General features: G+C 45.5%; 1 protein-coding gene across 1 annotated transcript in view; it reads right to left on the reverse strand.

The window, feature by feature from the left end:
- Positions 1-875: 875 nt before the first annotated feature.
- LOC138566134 (zinc finger protein 850-like) overlaps positions 876-27,316 on the reverse strand; it is a 232,084-nt gene continuing 205,643 nt past the window's right edge. The window contains exon 4 of the mRNA XM_069643139.1: positions 876-3,920. Coding sequence (XP_069499240.1) covers positions 2,228-3,920 — 1,693 coding nt within the window. The 3' untranslated portion in view covers positions 876-2,227. The remainder of the gene's footprint in view (positions 3,921-27,316) is intronic.

Genomic DNA, 27,316 nt, shown 5'->3' on the forward strand with positions numbered 1-27,316 from the left:
ACTGTTCATACAAGCCCGAATCATCCCAAATCACTCTATGGCCCTCATTACAACACTGGCACTAAACCATGGCGCTATTAGCACCATGGTTGGTGCCGGTATTGTAACGAGTACGCCAATGTTCAATGGGGAATTACCACCCCATTCCAAGGTTGGCGGGGTGGTAATTCCCCATTGAACATTTGCCCTTCCCCATTCCCATTTTTGCCCCATAGGGTTCAATGGGACTGGGGAAGGAGGTAAGTACGGTACCGCTAATTGCGGTACCGTACTTACCTCGAGAGTCCCTTTGCGGGTCCCTAATTTAACGGCTGGTCAATCCAGCCGTTAAGGTCGGGTCCCGCTGGGGGTACACGTAGTAAGGCGCTAAGTGGTTAACGGCGCTGCAGCCTTTTACGGCGCCGTTAACCACTTAGCGCCTGGGTCGTAATGAGGCCCTATGACCGTGTCCCAGACTGGTTCGACTGGTTCTTTTTTTAGATTTCCTTCCGCCACATAACCAGCTTCTGACAGCTACAGGTGGAAACATTGCTGTGTGCCACGTGCTGTGTAACGGCCGTCGCAACTCAAAGCAGCCAGCATGATTATCTGAATACAGACTGATTAAATGTTGTACGAAACATATACTGACTGAATTCATCATTGCATATATCATTACTCCTGGTGTGGTCAGAATACTGTAGCATCTAGGAAAATTCAGCAAAATACAAACAAGTTAAGAACATTTAAGAAGTTGACAATCACATTCATTCTAAGATAAAAGTGAAATCAAGACGGTCACCCCACTACCTAAAACACATCCATCACCCCTGTTCCAGGAAGTAGTTTACTCCAGAGTAAAGACAGAAAAGGGAAATAGATTTAACACACACATGTAGGTACTACTAAACATTTATTTTTAATGAAACACAGCAATTTATTGGCTGAAGCTCAATATTCTTTTAATCAGGATTTCATTCAAATTCTGAACACAGATGGGTAAGATTAAAATACAGCATGTCAGCTTTCCAGGACTACTTTAATTTGGTAAACATTTGTGTCCACTATTCCTTCTTGGAAATCAGAGAGCACGGCTATGATATCATTACACCCTCAAAACTTTCATTTTTGACAGAAAGACACAATTTAATTTCCAAATGTGCATGACTTGTATTGTGTCACAGCTCAGTAAATAATTCTTTTCCATTTGCCCTTTCTACTCTATTCATAAAATGTCACTTTTCTGAAATGCACGTCCACATAATATAATCGAACCCTTGACTTCTTCTCCAGGCCCTTCACATCAGACCACTTTCTTATAAGACAGTACTTTGACGGTAGACACGCACCCCCTCCCCTTATATAATTGCACCTCCATATGCTGATTCCAGGATAGGGAACAAACTACTAATCCTATGTGCCCCAAATAGAGACAGGGAACAGTGTAATACACTAGAGGGGTCCTAAGGAGAAGAGTCTTCCACTAGAAATAGGCAACCGTGTAATACACTAGAGGGGATCCTGAGGAGAAGAGTGTTCCACTAGAGACAGGCAATAGTGTAATACACAAGAGGGGATCCCGAGGAGAAGCGTGTTCCACTAGAGAGAGGCAATAGTGTAATACACTAGAGGGGATCCTGAGGAGAAGAGTGTTCCACTAGAGAGAGGCAATAGTGTAATACACTAGAGGGGATCCTGAGGAGAAGAGTGTTCCACTAGAGACAGGCAATGGTGTAATACACTAGAGGGGATCCCGAGGAGAAGAGTGTTCCACTAGAGATAGGCAATAGTGTAATGTACTAGAGGGGATCCTGAGGAGAAGAGTGTTCCAGTAGGCCCCTCCTAACCCCCAGAGTAGAGTCATGTATACACCGGTGGTGACCCACCAAAACCAGGCCAGAGGAATCAGATCCCCCTCCCCCACACCATCTACACAATCTATTAATCATTTAGTGACAGCAGCGTCTTGGAAATTAATTCATAGGACAGTTTTCCTTATACCTCCAAAAGGTGTCTATAATTATAGATTAAACCAATGCATCGTGCAACATTTTCACAGGATGGGTACCTTAGTTCAGAAGGTATAGTCTACTTTTCGAATATTCCAAAAGGGATGCATTTGAAATAACAGTGATTCAACCAATCATAAAAAGACATTTGTTTGCCAACCTGACAACCTACATGTCCTCTTGTAGTGCAGATGAGAACACTGGAGTATTCTCTATGTTCACTACACTGCAAACGTGCCTCATGCTTGTTTTATCTGGTGCCTAATAAGGTTATTGTTCACAATGTAGCTCTTTCCATATTCTGCCCACACATGATGTTTCCCACCTATATGTGTTCTCTGGTGGCTAATAAGATCTCCCTTCTGAGCAAACCCTTTCGCACATTCAGTGCACACATGAGGCTTTGCACCTGTATGTGTTCTCTGGTGGCTAATAAGATGTCCCTTCCGAGCAAACCGTTTCCCACACTCAGCACACTTATGAGGTTTCTCACCTGTATGTGTTCTCTGGTGGCTAATAAGATGTCCCTTCTGAGCAAACGCTTTCCGACATTCAGTGCACTCATGAGGTTTCTCACCTGTATGTGTTCTCTGGTGGCTAATAAGATATACCTTCCGAGTAAACCCTTTCCCACATTCAGTGCACTCATGAGGTTTCACACCTGTATGTGTTCTCTGGTGTCTAATAAGCTGTACCTTCTGGGAAAACCATTTCCCACACTCAACGCACTCATGAGGTTTCTCACCTGTATGTGTTCTGTGGTGGCAAATAAGATGTTCCTTAAGGGCAAACCCCTTCCCACATTCAGTGCACTCATGCGGTTTCTCACCTGTATGTGTTCTCTGGTGGTAACCTAGACTTCCCTTCCTAGCAAACCCTTTCCCACATTCAGTGCACACATAAGGTTTCACACCTGTATGTATTCTCAGGTGGTAAGTAAGTTCTCGTTTCCCAGCAAACCCTTTTCCACATTCAGTGCACTCATGAGGTTTCTCATCTGTATGTGTTCTCTGGTGTCTAGTAAGACCTTCCTTCGAAGCAAAACCTTTCCGACATTCAGAGCACACATGAGTTTTCTCACCTGTATGTGTTCTCTGGTGGCTAATAAGATGTACATTCCAAGCAAACCCTTTTCCACATTCAGTGCACTCATGAGGTTTCTCATCTGTATGTGTTCTCTGGTGTCTAGTAAGACCTTCCTTCGAAGCAAAACCTTTCTGACATTCAGAGCACACATGAGGTTTCTCGCCTGTATGTATTCTCTGGTGGTTAATAAGATGTACCCTCCGACCAAACCCTTTCCCACATTCAGTGCACTCATGAGGTTTCTCACCTGTATGTGTTCTCTGGTGTCTAGTAAGACCTAACTTCGAAACAAACCTTTTCCTACATTCAGAGCACACATGAGGTTTCTCACCTGTATGTGTTCTCTGGTGGCTAATAAGATCTCCCTTCAGGGCAAACCCTTTCCCGCATTCAGTGCACTCATATGGTTTCTCACCTGTATGTGTTCTCTGGTGGTGACTAAGAGTTTCCCTCCGAGCAAACCCTTTCCCACATTCAGAGCACTCATGAGGTTTCTCACCTGTATGTTTTCTCTGGTGGTAAGTAAGCTCTCGTTTCCCAGCAAACCCTTTCCCACATTCAGTACACTTGTGAAGTTTCTCACCTGTATGTGTTCTCTGGTGGCTAATAAGATCTCCCTTCAGAGCAAACCCTTTCCCACATTCAGTGCACTCATGAGGTTTCTTACCTGTATGTGTTCCTTGGTGGCGACACAGACTTCCTTTCTGAGCAAACCCTTTCCCACATTCAGTGCACGCATGAGGTTTCTCACCTGTATGTGTTCTATGGTGTCTAGTAAGATGTCCCTTCCGAGAAAACCCTTTCCCACATTCAGAGCACACATGAGGTTTTTCACCTGTATGCATTTTTTGAGGGCCGGCAAGTGTATCCTGCAAATGGTCACTGTTCTCAAATTCAGTGAACGGATAAGGTATTTTATCCAGGTTCTCATGTGGGCAATCAGTATGTTCTTGAGATGGTAACTTTTCCCCTATTCTGTGCATGTGTGAGGTTTATTGTCAGCTTATTGTGGTGGATGCCCACTGAATCTGTTCCCAAATTCAGAGCACAAAGGTGCTTTCTCTTGTGAAGAATATTTCCAGTGACAAACAAGATTATTCCTCTGATTAAAGCTTTGAAATTATTCAGTGCAAAGATATGCTTTGTCCATTCACATTTACAAGTGTTTTGTAAAATGCTTCAAAGAAACTACCTTTACAATCAGAATGTGTATAAACTAGCTCTCACATCTGTTCTATTGGGAATAATACTGAAAATAAAAATGCTGCCCTTACAGCACATCAAACATTGTCCTTTTCATGCCAGATATCCCTCTACCCCAGGATTGACAGAAAGAAAAAGCTTGGTTACTGGATGTTACCGCAAAGGGGTTGCATGGCTGGAAGCCATCTGGCAGACAATGGGCTTCTCAATCTCAGTTCCTGAATACTCAGAAAAGACAACTGGACCCAAACTTGCACACTTCTCAGGTGCTTGGAGGTTGCATATTCTAATAATGACGCTTTTCACTGCATTAGTCCAGAGGATCTAACAATCACTGTTGTTGCATTTCCGGGGCATCAATCACCTGTTAAAATAAAAGGAGATGCACATTATTAGTTTCAACGCAGTCTCAATCGCAGGCATCACATATAACAAGCAGACAGGTTCTCAGTAGTAGTGATGTGCACTAGTTAATTACTCACGCAGTAGCTCATAAGACGTTGAATACTAGGGTGGCATCTACTGGGGACAAGCCCTCTAGACGGCAGAGTAGAGGATCTCTGAAGATAACATATAATGTGATAGAGGCCATATCCAGCAGGAATAGTCGGATTCAGTTTTACTAAGACCGATTTAGTATCCAAGAGCATGAGAGTAAAACACAGGCTGGGCGAACACAAAATTTAAGTGGATAATTTAATCATCAGGGCCGTGCATATACAGTCTACCAATACATACATATGCAAAGGTTCATTTGGATTTTACAAACGGAGACACTTCGTGTAGCTACTCTCCATGGCATCAGTCTGTTTTTTGTTTCTACTGCCCGGATCCCACCTCCGCCAGCGCACAGCATTTAATCACTGGTGCTAGCGCACCCGCGCGCACACCCGGAAGTGGCATGCAAGTGGGCTGTTGGGCTGGGAGACTCTGGAGCCACACTGCTTTTCGCTGCTTCGTTTGGACAAGTCAAAGTGAGTGAGTCTGCAAGAGGAAGCAAGAGGAAGCACAAGTGGACATTTGGCTGCGTAACACGTAGCCGCATGGTGAAATATTGCAGCCCATGCGCTGAGGGACTTTCTTTGGGACCTGTTTGGGGAACAGGGACTGGAACTGGGACTGGGACTGGGACTGGGACTGGTATTGGGATAGGGATAATAGGGGAATCCGTTTGAAATACTCACTTCCTCTTTTTCTATTGTTCCACAGAGTCTGTTTTTTGTTTCTACTGCCCGGATCCAGCCTGCGCCAGCGCACAGCATTTAATCACTGGTGCTAGCGCACCCGCGCGCGCACCCGGAAGTGGCATGCAAGTGGGCTGTTGGGCTGTTCGGCTGGGCGGAGGTGCGGAGTCAGTGAGTGAGTCCCCCCTCTTTCCTATAATAGGGGTTAGATCCTAAATAGGCCACCATGGCAACGGTGTTGCGCAATGGGAAAATATGCGCCATAAAAACCCCCGGGCCAATCCCGGACATAGACACACAGGCCATACAGAGTGGCGGTATTGAGATAAAATCTAGTACGGGGGTGGATGTTAATCATGAAACCATGACCTTGGGTGAAGGACATACTGATCAGAAAACCATGATTCCCCCCCGTGCTATTATTACCCAAGCAGAGATCTTAGAGGGGGGGGAAGGTGGATGAGGAAACAAAAGGTAAAAATGGCTGCTATTAAACAGGAAGTGGAACTTGCCTATATGCACTCGCAAATACAAACAAAAATGGGTGCGCAATGTTTAGGGGAAGAGGATATCTCTTTCGTGCCTGCGGGCCTCTCATTTGAGACCCAAATACCAGCTTAATCAAGTCTTTTGAGTGTAAAAGACCTATTTGATCAAAAAACTATTGAGGGGACAGAGAATATGCCAGAGGAAATAAATATCGATGTATCTATGATGGGGCAAGCAGTAAGAACGGAATTGGGGAGGCGAGCTAGGCTCTCAAGGTGCCCCTCGACACCTGTAAATGCCTCCAGAAATGGGATTGACCAAGTCCATCTATTTAATGCACTTCCGAAATTGAGTTCGGCCACATCACATAGATTTTTCTCCTCAAATGCTAAATTCCTGCTACCATCTGCCTCAATTTTCACTAATACCCAACAAGGTTGGGGGGAGGAAGAGAATAATGTTATAGAGGTGCAGGGGGCCACCACACCAAAGGGGAATCTGCCGATCCTTGTACTGTCAACCCATACTAACACTTCACCAATTTTGGGAGCCTCCCTCACTAGTGCGCCCATTAATGACAGTAATGCCAAATTTGAGGAGTCACTACCAGTATTATCTAGAATATTAAACCTCCTAGATAAAGGCCATGAGCTTACCCATTGGGAGATAAAAGATCTGAAAAGGGTTGCTTTTGATACTCAATTAAAACTAACTAGAGTAAAAGGTTTTCTCATGGGCAAAGATGAAAGGATGGCGTCCTCAAAATAGAAAGAACCCATACAAATCCCGAAAACAAATAATTCACAAAGCACTCAAACCCTGGTTAGTGGAAAGGAGACTGTGAGCTATGCTAGTGTGATACCTGTGGGGATTGCAATGAACCTACCAAAGGAAAATAAAATGAATGATGAGAAAAAAGAACAGAAATTGGAGCCAGAAGGGGAAAAAAGGATCTTGGAGGCCCTGAAAGAGCTATCAACGAAAATCTCTATTTTAGAAAAGGGCCTGTTAGATCTACCTGGAAAACTGGTACCCTTAATCCCTGTGGGACCAATAAGGTCCCTACAGGATGAAAACCCTATTCTCCCCTCTCCACCTGACAGTCCATCGGCACTTGTAAAATTGATGGAACCTGTTGATGGTGCGGGGGCCCTGGCCGATGAGAGGGAAAAGCAAAAGGAGGAGGGGAGTCCGATGGGGAACGACTTCTTCCTCTCAAGAAAAACAGAAACGACTGGCATTAAAGGCAAGCAAAAGGCTGATGAAAAAGGGACGGATGCATGCTAGACCCGAACTCCGCAAGCTAGAATCGAAGGCTTCCCCGAATGAAGTTGCACTATCCGATTTAAGACAACTCAATGAGGAAAGTAGGATGGCCTTACAATTAAATGCTGCTGACACCTCAAAAAAAATAAAAATAATGGAAATATTGTAAACGGGAAAAACTTGAATAAAATGGGAAAAACAAACCCGACTCAGTGGGAAGATATCAGATCTAAGACAACTGACAAAATTGTCGAAACTGACAACGAGAAAGTACAACCATTACAAATGGATTGGGAAAATAAAGAGATAAAACAATCACAGCTGTCTAACTTTTATAAGGTTTTGGAGAAGTCGACAGATCGGCAGATATTACCCCAAGACCTCTCTAACCGTTTGGCAGAAAACCCTACCACCTCAGCAGAATCTAATAGATTGGGTTTTTCCTCCCTAACTCCTACACCATTGGAGATGGCTAAGACCACTGGTGAGGATGCGATTGGGGTGAAAACAAATTTCCATCACGGGATTCACCTATTAGATGGTTCCAAGAAGGAGTGCCCAAAACTACCCCTGAAAGAAGTTCAACAAACCCGGTCCGGGGTTGATGGGGCCATTGCAAATCTTCCTGACACCATAAAAAAGATTATGATGGACCTCCTTCCCGATTTGTCTCGGCTCTACAACAAGGATCTGGGGGGGGGGTGGATATGAGACAAAAGAAGACCAACCACGGACCACGAATGAGATACCCACTATTTCCCTAACTAGGGAAAGGGGGACAGAAAATGCTCCGCAGTCACGGTGGGAGCAACCAGAAAGAAATTCCGAGGCATGGACCCCCTTATTCTACCGAACCCCATGACTCGAGGAACCCCACTCAATATGAATCAGCTAGACCCCTACATGTGAAGGAGAGTGATCTCAGGAATGTAGCGTGGCCAGACATTCCATTCCCGGAATATCCGAGTATCCTCCTCTATAATCTCTGTGACATTGGTGGCCCTTCCTCGCTGAATAGACCACGCATTCTCTCACTATTCAATTAGGTCCCTCGACTCAGGGTGATTGGAACAGAGGACATTTGTCTGGTGGATTTCATCCATCCCTCTCGTCATGACCATGTCCGCATTGTTCCCAATTCACAAAAGATTTTTGAAATGATCATTCAGGAGGTGGAACAATTTAATAGAATGGGCTATGATATCCTGATCTTTAGCAATGGTTGGGAGAGGGGAAGTGCTTGGGAAATTGAAAAAGTAAACCCTAATCCCTGTAGGGATGAGGTAGAGATACGAAAAGAAAATATTCAAACCTTTAAAGGAGGGGAGGGGCAGGATTTGGCTTGGTTAGCCCAAACACTTAGAGAATCTTTATCGGAAATGCAAAAAATGAAACAAATACTTTAATGTCACTAAAGTGGTGGCCCATTGGAAATTCCTTTCATGGAATTCAAGAGGCCACTCGAATCTGATGAACTCTGGGGAATTGTGTGCAATACTTACATCATTTAACATATTTTGTATACAGGAAACGTGGTTGACTGCTCCGATACAACTTGACGGTTTTATATGTAAACATCTTTTGGCCAAAGCTGGATCACGTGGAAGACCCACGGGTGGTTTGTTCGTCGCAGTCAAACTCGAATTAGGTACTTGTATTCTGGAATCGATTGAATTAATGAATTTTGCACTTGCCATTGTAGTGAAATATGGAAGTGGGCCTCATTACAAATCAGGCGTTAAGGGTTAACGCCGTCGTTAACCCTTAACGCCTGATTCCGATTTTAACGGCTGCTTTTAGCAGCCATTAAAATCCATGGCGCTAAACCGCCTTGGTGCTAATTACGCCACCGTAATTTACGGTGGCGTAATTAGCGCCTTCCCCACTCCCATTATGCCCTATGGGGCAAAAATGGGAATGGGGAAGGGTAAAATGGGAAATGGGGATTTACCGCCCCACTCACCTTGGAATGGGGCGGTAAATCCGCCATCCACCATGGTGTAAACATAGTTTACACCATGGTGGTAAAGTTGGCGTACTTAACGCCTGGGTCGTAATGACCCCCAGTGACTCTGTTTTTGAATTGATGCTTGTTTTAAACATTTACTGGAATACTCAAGTATCTCTGGGCAATGCCATCCCGTACTTGAACAACTGCCTCACTGCCATGCTGCTTAAATACAGAGGAATTGATATTATAATTTCGGGCGATTTTAACTCCGAAATTAAATACGGCAAGGAATTGGGAAAAAGATGGGCGTATCACTATTAAGGCCCACGCCTAGCATGGAGAAGGGGGTCGCTGTTGCCTGTGCTATCAAACAAAAGACTATTAATGGTGAAATTTGGAGGAACTTCTTTGAATATTGGGGAATGGACCATGTTAATGGCCTATTCAATTCCTCTTTGTATGAGCATACTTGGTCGAATGGACATTATAAATCACACATTGACCACATCTTTATGTCAAAATCTATATCAGCACTATGCTCGGAATTTCATATAATTGACACTAATATGAGTGACCATAGATTCTTGGAAATTATTATGGCAACAAATAACAGGATCTCTAAACAAAGTCCAATGCAGATAAACTCGATAGTGTCATGCGGTGGAAACCACATAACTTGGCACGAAGGAAATGTTGGCAAACTTAATATAGTCTTCGTTGAAGACTTTAACAGAATGTCTCTGTCTACCAAAACACAGTGTTATTCGGTCCTGCATTTTACTGACCTTATTAAAAACTTGATAGGGAGATCAGTTAAACCTAATAAATATGGCTCTTTGAAACCAATCCATTCACATATGTATGATCCGCTGATAAGGCAAAAAAAAATCTTAAAAATAGGCAAATAAGATCTATCTTGAGAACCAACTTGACTGAGGTAGAAAAAAAGAGAAAAATTACACAAATTAAACAAAACAAAAAAAAATGGATGAAAAATCATAAGTGTGTACTACAAAATAATGATAATATTGCTATGTTAGCACCCCTAAAGGGAACATCGGGTCGGGAATTTTGGGGATTAATAAATGCGCTTGAAAAAAGACAGGTCGTGCTGCAATCTGTTAATGTACAGTCAGATACCTGGGGAAAACATTTCTCAACCCTTTACAAAGGAAAAATGGCCATGACGTCTGAACTCTTACTTATAAAAGAGGGGTCTTGGGGTTTCGACTTTATGATTAATAATATTGAAGCCCAGATTAAGAGGTCTAACAACTCAAGAGCGGCCGGCCCGAATGGGCTAACAAATAATACCTTGAAGAAAAAACCAGAACACTGGGCAAAATCGCCTTTTATCCTCTTTAACTCCATTATACAGACCAAGACAATTCCCCAATCATGGAGGCTATCCTACGTTGTGCCTATATATAAAAGGGGGGACAGAACCTGTCCGACAAATTACCTCCCGATTTCAATTATGGACGCTGATTCCAAGATCTTTGCAAGTCTATTACTACAGAGAATTGAGGAATGGGCGAACCAAAACAATATCTTACCCCCCCCCCAGCAGTTTGGTTTTCGTAAAGGGATGGGAACAGAAATAGGCAGACTGATTATTTGTTTACTCTTAGAAAAGGCATGTAAAAAAATTGCAACACCTATATACCTGGCTTCAGTAGACCTGTCGCTCGCCTTTGACAAGGTGGACAGGGTGAGACTTTGGACAAAATTATCCCAAATGGAGCTGCCGTCCCATCTACTGACAGTCCTTATTAATCTCCATGAAGACTCGGCAATTCAAGTGAGACTAAATATGTCGGGTGATCTCTCTGAAATAATTCACACTAAGAATGGTCTCAGACAAGGGTGTCTATTTGCCCCCACTCTTTTCAATCTTTACACCAGAAATGCTGATCTCCCTCTCACGAATTTCTCTTTGGTCTCTCCGCAAATTGAGGGCATTAAAATATGTTGGAATGCCTATGCGGATGACCTGCTTTTGGTCGATAGTACCCCAGTGGGTTTACAGCGAAAACTTAGGGCCTTTTCTATATACGCACAAGAAAATGAACTGGTGATGAATAAAAAGAAGTCTGTCATCATATACTTTACCAACAGGAAGAGAACTATAAAATTTAAATGGCGAATAAATACATGTTTGCTAGCAAAAGTAAGTTCACTCTGTTATCTGGGGTTCCCTATATTTGGGAGCATCTCGATATACTCTTATTGGAATTTCTACCTGGAGAAAACAGATAAGTTCATCCTCCTAATGAGGAAGATCGCAGGTACATTTTGTAAATTCTCTATCACTCCTCTGATTAGATTTTATAACCTGAAAATTGTTCCAAAACTGATATACGGCATGGAAATCTTACCGTTTTAAATATATTGTTTGGTACAGAAAATGGAATCGAAGATCTGCCCCAATGTGTTCCGATACCTGCAATCTGCTACGAATTAGGCCTCATCTCATTAAACATGAGAGTAAAATGGAAAAAAATTGCATTATATCGGAATCTAATGATATCTAAAAATAATTCCCTTTATATATTATTGGGCGGTAGATTAAGAAGGGGATCCAGTGATTCAGTATGGATGCTAAATTTACAAAAAGACTGTGCAAACCTCCTCAATACCATAGATGTTTCCCATGAAATGCTATTCACTAATCCAATGGAAGTGAAAAAACGGCTGCAGTGGTCAGACTGGGCCATCACCACGGAAAAAGTGGCCTCCTCAAAGATCTATAAACATCTGGTCACTGAGGGGAAAAAGCTAGGCACTTTGGAATCCTATTTAATCAAATTCCCTGACCCTGTAAGGAGAGCAATCTACTTGCGCTTCCGCCTCAACGTGCCCCCTACTGGGGAAATCCTCGAGATCAGATCTGCTATGAGCCTCAAAATTCCCTGTCACTTTTGTTGTTGTGCTGACACGACCGAATCACTTGAACATCTTCTTTTAAACTGTTCAATAATAGCGCAACAGAGGTTACACGTGTTTGAAAAATGTGTTCATGATCCCTCTAGGTTCCACACTGAATTAATATGGTGGTACATGTTACACGGAAAGTCAAACAGACTAAAGCTAGCAGTGGTCACCTTCCTAGTAGAAGTGTGTGGTTTGGCTACCCTGGAAAGAACAAATTAATAACCTAAAATTTACGCTAGAATTTGAATTACTCACTAAAGGACAAACAAGGCCTTTCTTTTTCTTTTTGATGTTCGACTGTTATTTACGAAGTCTGAAAGATGGAAATGTCGTTTTTATGGTCTGTAATATGAACTGTATAATATGATTAATGAGTTTTACATTTGGAATAATGTTGTAAATGTATTCTCTTTTTTCTTTGTAATATTGTGAAAAATGTTATTTTAAAATTTTGTAAAGATTTAACTTTGTTTAAACCAGATACAAATAAAAAAAATAAAAAACATACATTACCATACATCTAACATATGCCCTGTTGTCATGAACTGAAGATAATTGGCCAAAGAGATACCATTTGTGTTGCCCTTTTCAAAATAGCACAGGAGGTGGAAGACACACTCCGTTTAATTGTTGAGTGGGTGTAAATGGGTCTGTTACTTGCCAGTTTCCCATAACCCCATCCAGATCCCCTTTATCTGTGGACTCTGATAATCGCACCCTAGGTTGAATCTCAGCAAGCCCCTGCACCCTCTGCACTGTGAGCAAGGATTGCTTTCATGACATCTCCAGTAACCAATGGGAATGCAGCCCCAACATTCCTAATATCCAAGAAGGGATCAGCACCATTTACTGATTACACACATGGTTTGTGTCTCATATGGCATTGATCCTGGAATAAGATGTATGCATTTATATATAGTATGCATGGTCAGTCACCCAAGGATGCATGGGCCACCCACTGTCTATCACACAGTCAGTCAGTCCTAGATTTTTTATTGTGCGAGCATTGCAGTATGGGGCCCAAACACCAGTTTGAGGTGACCCGATACAATCAATTCCCTTTTTTGTCTCCCCCTTCTTGCAGATTCAAGAAATTACATGTGTGTGTTTGTTAGTGTTCACACATGCATGTGCATGTGAAGAAGTCAGAGGGCCTCATTACGAGTCGGGTGGTACGGGGTTAACGGCACCGGTAAATGTGCCGGTGCCGTCAACCCCGTACCGCCCGATTACGAGTTCCCCTCGCGGGACCCGTTCTGCACGTCTAGTTTTGCCAGACGTGCAGAGCGGGTCCCGCGAGGGGAAGAGGGAGCAAACAACGGGCCATCTCGTAATGGCCTGTTTGCTCCCTCTCACATTCCCATTCAGCCCTATGGGGGCTGAAATGGGAATGGGGAAGGACCGTGTCCGGGTCCTTGGAGGGAGGAATTACCGGGCAATCCAAACTCAGAATGGCCCGGTAAGTCCTCATTCCGAGGACCCGGACGCGATTTCGGCGGCAGCCATGCCGCCAATAGCGGCATGGCTACCGCTGAACTCGTAATGAGGCCCAGAGTCTTGTCTGCCATTTCACACTTTATCCAGGACATACCTGCACTTACGGACAGCTAAAACCGTCTATCAAAAGTAAAGATGAAATTTCGATCCTCAGTGAATATTGGAATAATATTCTAACAAGAGGGTGAGGGTTGAGGACCCATAGAGGGTGGGCAGAGGTTGGGAGGGAAGGTGGGAATTGGGGTCCCGGTGAGAAGGATCTAAGCCTTACTGGCATTAAGGCAGAGATCATTGGCAGCACACCATGCCTGAATAGCAGTCAGACAGTCTGGGATGAGAGATGAGGAAGAGGAGGCAGTGGAGGGAAGCTTGAAGGAGAGCTGCGTGTCGTCTGCATAACACTAGAAGTGAGGAGAGGAGGAAGGGATCAGGTGGGCCAAAGGGGCAAGGTAGATGTTGAAAAGCCAGGGTGAGAGGGTAGAGCCTTGAGGGACACTTCAGGAAGAGAGAGTGATAGGAGAGGGAGCAAAGGGCCCAGTTGAAACTTAGAAGTACGGTTAGGAGGAAGGTCTACCAATCCAGTGCTAGGGCTGTGAAGCCAAGATTGTCACAGAGCTAATTTGTAAGGGTGACATTATTGACTGTGTCTGGCACATCTACGCAAGTATGTGGTCTATCCACAGCAGGGTATGTTTCAAGATTCATCAAAGAGTTATTCGATTAAATTGTGTGTTCCTTTGTTGATCCGCTTTATTTCATACCTGCGCTTCGACATTTTGTCAGTACTGGCTAATACTGGAGCATGGGCAGGTATTCCAAGGGACACGAGGGTTTGTCCCCTGTCCCAGGTGGAATCTATTTGTCACATACTCACTCAGTGTGTTGCATTGCGTGAGTACTACCAGACGGGCTATTCCAAGTTTAAGACATACAGGTCTGACCAGTTCTGGAGTCATTGGTGGTCACAGCAGCAGCTTTTCATATATGGCAAAGGGCCAACATTAGATTAGAAGCTGTTATAGTGTGAATGGATTTTGTTTAAAAATAATTATATGATAATATTGTTATTTTAGGTTTTAAATGTATAGTGTTGGCCTAAAGTGATCGTTCTTCTTTTTTATGATGGCATATGTATACTCTGGCTACAATAGTGTATTAAAATTATAATGTGTACTTTTACATATATGTGATGCATGTTTTTATGTGTTGTACTCTTGTTCGAAGGAGGATTGCCTAGGATGTCGGTGCTGGACTGCTCAAGTGGGCGGGACAAAGACTAATATGCAAATGGGTATTTCTCCTTTGTGAAAGGTACAGTGGGCTAAAATGTGGCTGCGTACTCTCCAGGGGCCACATTCCCATAGAACAGGTTATCCAGCTCTGAAATCTCTTCACTGGCTCCTTGAGGCTTCAAGGATCAACTTCAGGACCTTCTGCATCATACACAAGGCTTTCTGGGGCCTGGGACCACTCTACCTCCAACTTTCTCTGTCAAAACATCTTCCTTCTCGTGCTCTCCGCTCATCCACCTCCAACTCTCTGAGGGTCAGACGTTTCTCCAAGCAGAGATTTGACGGCAGATCTATCTCTTCGGCTGGGGCCTCCCTCTGGAACAGCCTCCCTGCTCTCACAAACTTCAGTTCTGCTAGTAACTCAAGACGTTCTTTTTCGCTTCAGCTTTCTCTCTTCCTCTCTCCTGCTGATGCACCAGACTGCTACGTGCACTGGTCACCCCCTGAACTCGGGCCCAGGCTCCTGCATGTCCAGTTGCCCTTGCACTGCCTCCGGGCTCCCCAGCACTTAACGGTCTGAATCTGCAACCCTAAAGTCCCTTCTCACTGCACTTGTGAGCCACTCACTGGCTGCATTTGTCAGTTAACTGCACTTCCCGCTTCCCCTGGCCCCAGGCGCTTCTCCCCTTCCCTCTTCCCTTCTCTTGCGCAATCTGAATGACACAAGGCATCATCCGATCATTATTTTGTCCTCCCTTTGTTTCCCCCTCATTGTATTGTCACACCTAGAAATACTTGTGTACAGGCATGTTTTAAATGCCATATCATATCATGCAAATGTGTGCCCTGACCACTTTTTGTATGTAAAATGAACTTGTGGTTGCTCACCCTAAGTTACCTAGGGTTATCCAGACGTGGACCCCTTGCTCACTGTGCTCAGAGAGGGACAGCTCCACCTCACTGATGAGGCCTGAGTAGGCAAAATAGGTGTCTGGGTTTGCTGTTGGTACTCTTGTTCAAAGGAGGATTACCTAGCATTTTGGTGCTGGACTGCTCAAGTGGCAGGACAAAGGGGGTCATTGCGACCTGGGCGATAAGGGATACTGGCCACCGGTAAGTAGACTGGTGCCAGTAATCCCTTACCGCCCTATTTCAAGGTCCCTTGGAGGGGACCGCAAGGAACGTGTGGTCTGACCACACGTCCCTTACGGGTCCCGCTAAGGGACCAGGGCGCTAATAACGGGCTTGCAAGTCGCGAGCCCGTTAGTAGCACCTTCCCCATTCCCATTGAGCCCTATGGGGACTTTTTGGTCCCGCCAGGGTCAGACTACACCGGTAAGTCCCCATTGAACGAGACCGGACACGGGCACAGTATGGGAGGCAGCCATCTTGTAATGAGGCCCAAAGACTGATATGCAAATGGAAATTGCTCCGTTGTGAAAAGTACAGTGAGCTAAAACATGTGGCTGCAGACTGTGAGTGGGTACATTGTACATTTTCACAGAACAGGTTATCATGCCGTGTTTTTTCTTACAAAGGGGCGCCCTGACCTCTTTTTGGATATACACCCCTTTCCCCTGCACTTGCGTAATCTCAATGTCACTTGGCCTAGTAAGATTGCTTTCTCTGTCCTCCCTCTGTTCCCGCTCCCTTGACATGTTGCACCTTGAAACATTTGTGTATAGGCGCGTTAGAAATGCCATATCATACACTAGTTCATCAAAACACAGTAGGGGGTTTACCACTTCCTTTCCTCCTCAACCTTCTACCACATTGTAGTACCTCAAATCATCTTCTTCCTGGTTCACTCGCCTGCCAGGACAAACCAGTATTTGTCCCTTTCCTGGTGTACTCGCCTGCCAGAAGAAAACTCCTATTACTACTACTTGTACTCTATGGCGAGGTTTGTTCTAAACTTTCCACACTTACATCTACAAAAGGGAAAGTTGAAACAACAAGTGCTTCTTGAGTCAGTCTCTTCACTTTTAACACACTTGGTTCACAACTTCTTCTACATGTATATTGTATACAAGAACAATGCTTTTCTTAATGATTTGTTTGTCACATGCAATGGAGATTACACTTCGCTCCCGCTTAATCCTTTCTCCTGCAAAATCCAATTTCTTTCTACACAACTTATTGGCTGCTGGTAACAAATTTTACAACTTTCTCCTACAGGGTATCGTGTTCTGGAACTATTACATTCAAAGGGCCTTGATGTCACACTTAGCTTTGTTGGCTTTGGTAATCCTGGTCATAAGGTCCCCATTTGGGATATCCCTCTTTAGGCCAGTTGTATCCCCTTTGCTTCATTATTGCCTCCAGCTGATTTTGGCAATGTGTGTTATAATGTTCTCTTATTCTACCTCTCCCTTTTAGGATGTTGCATTCACTTTGCTCAGTTATTGTCCATTCTTGGCTTTGGCAAGCCAGGGTACAATGTTCTCCCAGTCAGCCTCTCCCAATAGGAGAGTCACGCCCAACTTGCTTCAAGTCAAAGGTTCGGTATTCAAAATGTGTATTCTTACACAGTGGTCTACTCCGTCGCACCTGTCAGGCCAACTCAATGGTCTTTCCTGGCGTCTCTTTCTGACTCGCTGCTTCTTTTTTTTTGTTTATTATTTATAATGAGCGCCAGAGCCAGGGGTATCAGGGCGCAGCAGTTGCAAGACAATGCAAAGCTTAGTTACAGGGAGTCAAGAGTATGAAACATTATTTACAGAGCAGGGTATACTGCTATTTACAAATACTACAGGCATTATTTGCAAAGTTATAGTTATCTCCATGGGGTAACAAGTGGTGAGTCATGGAGTAAAACACATTGTTTACAATGGCAGAGTATACAAGTATTTACAATGTTATAGACAGAGTACACCAAGTAGGGGTTGCCGACTTGGGATGGGCGTTGTTAGTTACCATTCAGTTACGCAGGCAGGTGGTTATACATCATGTGACTTAATGGTGATTGGATTTCAGCTATAGGATGGTGTTGGTTCTAAAATTAAGATAGGACTGGTCTATTCTCAGTGGAGGAGGCAGGGAGTTCCATAGTTTAGCCGCGTTAACAGGGAAACTGTTACCTCCAATCGTGGATAGTTTATATCTAGGGATGGACAAGCGGCCCCTGTTTGCTGATCTGGTGGGTCTTATGGATGTCTGTTTGTGGAATCTCTCCGAGAGGTAGATAGGGGCTGCGTTATTAAGAGATTTATGTGTAAGCAACAGCGTTTTTAGGAGAATTTTGTCATTAGTTCGGAGCCGGTTATTCTGTCGTCTACTCTCAGAGATGTGGTTACTTTTGGAAATACCTAGAGCCGCTCTAAGGGCATTGTTTTGTAAGGTTTGGATTCTTCTAATAATGGATTTGTTGGAGCCTATATACAGGGCGTTGCAATAATCCAGGCAGGACAGGATAAGGGCTCTGGCCAGGATAGTACAGCTGTGATTAGAGAGAAATAGCTTACCTGTTCTTATAAGTTTATACGTATAGGCCGTAGAGGACGCTAGCGTGTTGACCTGTTTGGAGAATGAGAGCATAGAGTCGAGATAGAAACCCAAAGGTTTTACCTCCTGTGCTACCTTAATGCGGTTGCCATCGATTAGAAATGTAGAGTAGTCAGGTCCCAGTTTTTTTAAGTTGGTGGGGGTACCCAGGATGATGAGTTCTGTTCTATCATTATTCAGGCATAGTCTGTGCGTGGCCATCCATGCCTGGATTATGATGTACACTCTGTTCACCAAGGCCAAATCCTTGTCATAATCCCCTGAAAGTGTGAGGAGGATCTGGGTATCATCTGCATAGTTAGTGTAGGTGATACCAAGATGGTCCAGATCATCAAAAAGGGGCTTGGTGAAGATATTGTACAGTGTGGGCGAAATACAAGAAGCCTGTGGTACGCCGCAAGTGATGGGTATTGGGTCTGCAGCTGCAGAGGGCGAGAAGTGTGCTGCTGTGTCGAGATGGTTACTTAATATTGTATGATCCACCAGATCGAACGCAGCTGATAGGTCTAGGAGGAGGAGCAAGACTGATTGGCCGCTGTCTCTAAGCTCATCGACTTGGGTCTTGAAATCAATGAGGGCGGTCTCCATTCCGTGTTGTGGGCAGAAGCCTGATTGTCTAGCTCCTAGCAGGTGGTGTAATTCCAAAACAGTTTGTATTTGCGTGTAGGCCACCTTGTCTAATATTTTTAGAAGAAAAGGGACTGTTGTAATTGGCCTATATGTCATGATGCCTGCCCCCGGAAGACCAGACCAGACCAGGCCCAGCAGCCCCGGAAGCAGGCATCATGCCACTTGGAGCATGCCCAAAAGCCCCAGATAGGGGCTGTTTGGGTACAGTCCTGGCGCCTATGGCGCCAGGCTCATAAAGATAAAGTCAGTCCTGGCGCCGTGGGCGCCAGGCTCATTATTGATAACTTACCTGAAGCAGATCATGCTGCATACTCACCTGAGGCAGACCATGCTGCATGAAGACTCAAGCCAAAAGAGGCTTAGGAGGGACTATTTTACTGAAGGGACTATTTTGTTACTTGGGTGGGGCTGTGGAAGAATACTTACCTGGATCTTCTTCCAAGGCTATTTAAACCACGCCCGGACAGCCACACGTGCTTTGCGTTATTCTGCTTGCTGCAGCGTAACGCTCACCGTGTTTTCAGCAGCTCCAGTCTTCAGCCACGCCCGCTTCAGTCCTGGGACTCCTGAAACAAGAAGACAAAAATGATAAGAGTTAGAACAGGAGTTTTAACTTTAATCCTTACCTGAATCCTGATCCATTTCGCCACGGAACTGAAAGACAGAAGTCTTTGAAGCATCGCTTTGCATTCCTGCGGTGCCGCGCTGAACTCACCTGCTTGGCGGTACTTCAGCATTCCATCACGCTCTCTCCATCTCGCGGTCGCCCTCCGACACCTAAGGAGACAAAGACAGCAAGGTGAGCAAGGGGACTCTCTAAGGCCATACAAGCTACCCCCAAGAACTTACCTGATTTACCACGGGAGGTACTCACCTCATTTCGGGTCGGCGCAGTCAAGTCTGCTTCATCGCCGTACCCCGGCCCCTAAGGGGAGAAAGCAAGGACAATACCAGTTACCCCCCACAAAACTTACCTGATTTACCACGGGGGTCTCACCTCATCTCAGGTCGGCACAGTCAACTCTGCTTCATCGCCGTACCCCGCCCCTTAAGGGGAAAAACACAATAGACTTACCTGAATCTTACCGAGTGCCATTTGGAAATCTTCGAGTGGATTAATCGGCAACTTGCAAGGAATCGGACAGAGTGAAGAGCAGACATTTGAACTCTTATGAACAATTGGACTTTAGAGTCAATACTGCAACTCACCAATTCCTCTACGCCCGTGAAGTAACTGGTCATCAACGCGCCCCTGCGGTCGATGCAGGATGGAGAGCTCATCCTTCCAAACCATCAGGTGAGACTAAGGAGGGGACATCAAGAGTGATCAGTGGGAAGACAACGGGAGTGAGGAAGGTGGGTTGACACTCAATTCCATGGGTGGTCCAGTCCAGTCAGTCATCTCGGCGCTACACGTCATGCTGGTGGAAATAACAGCGGCCCAGTTCCGGTTGACGCCCCCGTGGGAACCAGGTGAGCGTAACACTATAATTGGTAGGTGTTAAGGGATCTAGCGTTGTTTTTTTTAAGAGTGGAAGTACCCATGATTGTTTGAGGTTAGTGGGGCTAGTGCTGGTGGCAAAGGAAGCGTTGATAAGCTTGGCTATGAAGGGTGATACGTCTCGAGCTGCATCCTTAATGAGCTGTGCAGGGCAAAGATCGCCCTGACAATGGGATGGTTTGAGGGACAGAATAATTCTTTCCACCTCAAGGATAGATACTTTGGAGAAGTTGAATCGGGTGGGTTGGGCTTCGGCTGTGTTCCTTGTTATTTTGGGTGATGGTGGGTTCCTCAAAGAGTCTTTTTTTTGGGATATTTTATTTTGTAAGGTAGATACTTTATTAGCAAGTGCATGTTGGATGTCTGAGCACCATTTTTTATCTTTGTTACAAGTGTCTGGTATAGCGATGGGGGTCTCTAATTCTTTGAATTCTTTCATATTGGAGTTAGCTTGGGAGATACAAGTGTCGTAGGATGCCCGGTTAGCTAGGCAGATTTCTTTTTTGTAGAGGGATGAGAGTTTGGTGAGCTTTAATTTGTTGGCTTCCGAGGGTAGTATTTTCCAGGCAGCCTCGCAATTTCTTTTTTGTTGCCTTAGGATTTTTAGGAAAGGTGTGAACTATTTGTTCAGATGCTTTTTTGGCCTACTTGACATGAGTTTGAGAGGGGCGATCTGGTCCAGGGAAGAGGCCATAATTTTGTTGAACTCCTCAAGGAGACTCTGTGGGTCAGCGCTGTCAGGAAGTGAGTTAAGGGTAGGGAGTAAGGCAGGGATAAGCCTATCCGCAGTGATACTCTTTTTTCTTCTGTTTAATGTAGGAGGAGCCATGTGGGCAGGAGGGGGCGGAGGTCTATTGGTGGAGAACGTAAATGATAGTAGGTAGTGGTCGGTCCAGGCTAGCGGTGAGATGGAAAGGATGTTGGCATGGCAGTTGTGGTCTGCCACCCAATCTAATATTCTACCTTTATTGTGGGTGGGGGTTATGCTTCGTTGGGTGAAGCCTAATTCTAGTAGAGTATTTGCCATTGCCAGGGCAGGCTGATCCGAAGGGTCATTGAAACCCAGATTAAGGTCACCCAATAGTAATACTTGCAATGAACTTTTGAGGTTATTAGCTTGGATCATATTAATGTCTTCTTCAAATGTCCCAGTTGGGCCCGGGGGGCGATCTATCAAGTGAATATTAAGGGTATTTACTTCTACTTATTTGTGTGTCGGGACTTCCCTGGCATTTGACAGCTCCGGTCCGCCTTCTGTTGCTCGCACGGTCTGTCAACGGAGCTACCACTGCACCACACACGCTCTGGTGAACATCGGGGCAAGATGCAGGGCACAGAGCTTCTCTCTCCCTCGGGAAAGCAGGGCTCCACACCGCATCCCACTGTGCGTCCTCTGCATCACCCAGAAACCCTGACCTCAGCCACGTTCTTTGCAGAGCGGTGGCTACCACATCTGCTTTCTCTTGCTGATTCTGCTGCTCCCACTGCTTTCTACTGGCCTGCACCTGAAAGGCATTTACATATTTAAAGGTGCCACTCAGGTGAGCTCATTAGAACAACTAGACCGCTCTCTAAGGTTTAGTAACTCTGTGCCCCTCTTCCTCGACTCAGTACTAAGAGCATTATGGGACTTGAAGTCCATAATGTTCTTAGTAGTTTTAAGATCATTGAATCTACTCTGTTTGAGTGGTGCATAGGATGTATTTTTAAGGGAAAATTTTAAAGGGGCTAATGCTTTTCTCTTAGGTTGATCCAAACCCAATGTAGAATCATAAATACTAAAAGTAGTTATATTATTTCCCTGTTGCCTATATACATCATGTTATTGTTTACAAAGGGACCTCATAGCTGGGACCTCGGTAATGTCTGGGAGGGGAAGCCTCGCGATGACAAAATCAGATAAGTCTAATGGCCATTCGATATTCCGGCATTTGGGGAACTTCCACCTCAGAAGTGGATAAGTACTGCATCTCTCCTGAAGGGAGTCAGCACATTCCCTTGATTGCCTTCTCCTCCCATGTGATCGACCCTCTAATACCACCCCCAGGGTTAGGATCAGGTAGGGGCTTCCTTCCCCTGGCCACATGGGAGCAGACTTCAGGCTTGGCTTCTGTGAGGGCTCTGCAGGATTCATCACAGTACACACAGCTCAACCATCTCTGGCCCAGATGGAAATTGGGTGGAAAGGCAGTGAACAGACTAAGGGGCAAAAGCCTGCGTTAGGTTGCGGGTAAAGTATTATTGTACATCAGTCACCAGTCCAAGATGTTGCTGCATTAAACTTTTTATAGAAACATATGCCAAGGACTAGTCTGTCTTGGGATTGCACAGGAACCTCTCACTGTCCTGTTCCAGTGGCTAGACTAGTACACGGTCTGTTTCTTTAGATTTTCTTGGTGGTCTAGGCTGTTTCTTTATCCCCCTTCTGGGTCAGTGTCTTGTTCTACTTTACTTTTCTCAGTTTCCCCTCGATTTCTTCATTTGGCTGTCCTGCTCTCACTGGCTGCAGCTTTAGGACTGTCAGAAACCACAGAGTGTAGGAAAGTGGACTAAATTAAACTCATAACACATATGACTAGAACTCCGCTGCACACTGCTTACATTTTATCGAATTCAAAATATATACAATTTACAAAACATTTAAACATAAATGCAAATGTTTTATTGTCACCATCAATCAGCAGAATTTGACAGTAAAACATGTAAAGGTATTAAGAACATGTAGGTGAACAGATTTCAAGCACAAAATACACCTTCAGCTTGTATTAAACAATGCAAGAGTGTGAGTTTGAAGCACTTAATATATGACACATTTCATGTGAGGGTACAGAATAAGCGGCCCTACGTGTTTTTCGACTAAAGTACCATCTTCAGGGGTTCACCCTCAATATACTTCTGAAAAACGTTATACAAAATACAGTAAGCAAGCGATTTAAAAATAAAGAAATCAGTAGAGGCACAACAGAAAGCTTATTGTACTGATAATCAATCATCAACAACCTAACCTTGAGTGGTCAGAAGGCTTCATTTTCTAAATGAGACTCAAATTCTGTAAATAACATGTGATAACTGAATCACAAATTTGAAGCGAAAGTTAAAATGCAGTTAGCAGTAAGACATATAAAGAAAAATCCATGTGAGAAGGAAGACATATTCAAAAAACACCCAGCACCCATAGTGGTGCCCCAAATCTGTGTAGCACCTGACTGCGATTCAGAGCACAGAAAAGGGGAATCAGTCTAAGATTTGTGTTGTCTGAATGCTGAAATAGTAGAGAAATGTGTCACTATAATGTTAGTAACAGCCATATGGTCTGTATACAGCTTCATATTAAGAGTCGAAGAATCTTCCCAAAATGGTTTGCTGAATCAAGTGTTAACCTGCCTCAACACTGGATGTGAGGAAGTCAACTGCTAGCCCTGTGCCTGCGGCACCCTCACACTGAATTTCGTACACTTGGCATTCCCAGGTCTGAAGTGAGATGAGTGCACCAGGACCGGAGTAAATGCGGTTACCGTGTTGCCCCGCCGCGGCAATGAACTTTGCAGGTGCGCTGCATTTGTGACCCTCTTGCCCCTGAAGCCTGCTGCAGTGAAACCGGCCTGATCCATCCATCAGGAGCGGAGAAATTGCCACTGTCCCTTTTGGGAATCATCGCTGTATCTTCGGAACTGAAAGCCGCAGAGACGTCCTTTTTGTTGCATTCGAACCAGCAACCACAGTGGACTTGACTGGTGAAGTTTGGTCCGGAGTGCGCCTGGTGCCGGTGAGTAATCATAACCTTAACTGGTGGCACCAAGTACCTCCATCCATTTTTATGCACGAGTGGTCCCTGGGGGCCCCTCTCCTTTCCACTGCTAGTGCGAACTAGAAAATTATTCCTGACCCTTGGACTCACCTCTAGCTTCAAGTGGAGGACCTCCTCAAATAGTGGGAATCTATTCTTCATCGCCTCACCCACCTTCCTGAGCTGCTAGAGACCCCTGAAGAAACCCTGTTTGCCCATTGGAACAACCGCGTGCGCCTGCACTGCATGTACTATTGAGCACAAGGCTCCTTTCTTCTTAGGGTTTGGACTGCCTCTTAGTTAGGTATGTGTTTTGATGTTGAAGGGGACTAAAGACTATGGGCCTCATTGCGACCCTGGTGGGCGGGGGGTTAACGGCACCGGTAGAGCTGCTGGTGCTGTTAACCCCCTACCGCCTCATTACGAGACCAGGATGCTAACAACGGGCCCGTCATTAATGGGGATCCTCCCCATTCCCCTTGAGCCCTATGGGGGTCGGAAAGGCCCGGTATTTCCCCATTCAAGTAACCCGGACCCGGTACCCGGCTACCTCTATAGTCGTAAGGAGGCCCTATGTGTACTACCTATTTTCCTTCCCCTCTAGGTTGTGAACATATTTCGTGCCTTTAACCCTTTAGACCCCAATGGTCTTGCATATATCTTGTATTGATTGTGTTGTGTTGGTTTGATAGTATTGCTGTGATTCTTTACTGTGTGTTGAGTTACAAAGGCCTTGTAATATTTACACCTGTCTGGGAGTAATTTGTAAGTGTCCTTGCTCTGTGCGCTCATTGAGGTCCTTCAGTCACCCTCACCCCTCCTGAGACTTAGGACCTCATTACGAGTATGGAGGTAGCCATGGAGCTATTAGCTCCATGGTGCCTCCGTACCAGGCTCCATTACCGGGTTCCTGCAATGGGGACTTACCGGGTTACTCCGACATAGGAGGACCCAGTAAGTCCTCCTTGCAGGAACCCATCCCCATTCCCATTTGAGCCCCCATAGATTACTGCCGGCCCGTTGTTAGCTCCCTGGTCCCCTCGCGGGACCCGGTAAGGCCGCCGGGTTTGACCAGGTGTTCCTTACCGGGTCGCGCGAGGGAACCTCGTAATGAGGCGGAACGGGTTTTGTAATGAGGCCCCATGTCTTACAGTACCTGTGTGTTAACCCATCATAGTACGTGCGCACGGATTAGGCAGTCCGAGCAGGCTAACAGAGTCTGGTATTGAATAATTGTCAGTTGATGTAGAAGGTTCTGGCACTGGAGGATGTTCAGGCTGTGACTTAATATGTGATTGGTGCTTACCCTCTATAGTAATGGAGCAGGTTAAGGCAGGGACGAGACATGGGCGCTGCGGTAGAAGAAATCTTTTAGGAGCTTGGCCATAGCGGACACAGAGCGCAGACAGGGCCTTTTACCCGGGCCTTCTACAAACGGCCAGCTTCCTACTGCCGGCGGACACGATCGGGCAGTAAAATCAATGCGGTCCATAAAAGTCAAATCCAGCATTGGCCACAAGACGGTGATGGGGACACCAGAATGTATCAGGACAGACTCCTGCAAAAGTAGGCTGGAGGGGGTGAGAGGGAGCAGAGTAGAAGAATCAAGTAAACAGGCAACACCTGTGTGCGAGAAGGGTTGGGGACACAAGGGAACATCCCGAGGGACCAGAGGGGATGGGGATGGCCTGTGGGGATAGAGGGAGTAAACACATGTTGGTGCATGCTTACCTGCTGTCTGAGCAGGAGGTCGGGCCCTGGGTCCTCCTGGTCCGAACAGGAATTGCCCTTTTCGTCATCTGCCCTTCACTTCGGACGCCCAGACAAGAGACACCCTTGATCTAAGAGTTAAGAGGAGGAAGGAAGAGGCAGGGCTAACAAGGTGGGTGGTGCTTAGGCCAGGTGACCTAGATCCACTTGCATCTGCTCCCCATCAGCAAAACTTATGCTGTGGATTGTGTATCTTCCATGTTGCTGCCATATGCTCTACTTATGCTGTGGATTGTGTATCTTCCATGTTGTTGCCATATCCTCTACTTATGCTGTGGTATCTGTATATTGCTTGTCGCTTCCATCCTGCCTCCTGTATCGATGCTTGGACACTTACACATTCCATGAGGCTGCTAACCTGGGTCCTGTGCATAGGCTGGGGTAGATGTACCTGCTCTGTGCCCTACAGCTATACTACAGCCCGTACACGTGCCTCACACCTGCTATGATTAGACCGAGTGCTGCCCCTATGGTGGGGCAGATGTACCTGCTCTGTGCCCTACAGCTGGGGTAGATGTACCTGCTCTGTGCCCTACAGCTGAGGTAGATGTACCTGCTCTGTGCCCTACAGCTATACTACAGCCCGTACACGTGCCTCACACCTGCTATTATTAGACCGAGTGCTGCCCCTATGGTGGGGCAGATGTACCTGCTCTGTGCCCTACAGCTGGGGTAGATGTACCTGCTCTGTGCCCTACAGCTATACTACAGCACATACACGTGCCTCATACCTGCTATTATTAGACCGGGTCCAGTGCCTATGCTGGAGCAGATGTACCAGCTCTGTGCCCTACAGCAGGGATAGATGTACCTGTTCTGTGCCCTACAGCTATACTACAGCCCGTACACGTGCCTCACGCCTGCTATCATTAGACTGAGCGCTGCCCCTATGCTGGGGCAGATGTACCTGCTCTGTGCCCTACAGCTGAGGTAGATGTACCTGCTCAGTGCCCTACAGCTGGGATAGATGTACCTGCTCTGTGCCCTACATCTCTATTACAGCCCGTACACCTGCCTCGTACCTGCTATTATTAGACCGGGTCCTGTGCCTATGCTGGGGTAGATGTATCTGTGCCCTACAGCAGGGGTAAATATACCTGCTCTGTGCCCTACAGCTGGGGCAGATGTACCTGCTCTGTGCCCTACAGCTGGGGTAAATGTACCTGCTCTGTGCCCTGCAGCTGGGGTAGAAGTACCTGCCCTGTGCCCTACAGATATACTACAGCCTGTACACGTGCCTCGTACCTGCTATTATTAGACCGGGTCCTGTGCCTATGCTAAAACACAAACACCC

The sequence above is a fragment of the Ambystoma mexicanum genome, chromosome 2p, assembly GCF_040938575.1.
Source record: "Ambystoma mexicanum isolate Mex_15411 chromosome 2p, UKY_AmexF1_1, whole genome shotgun sequence".
NCBI lineage: Eukaryota > Metazoa > Chordata > Amphibia > Caudata > Ambystomatidae > Ambystoma > Ambystoma mexicanum.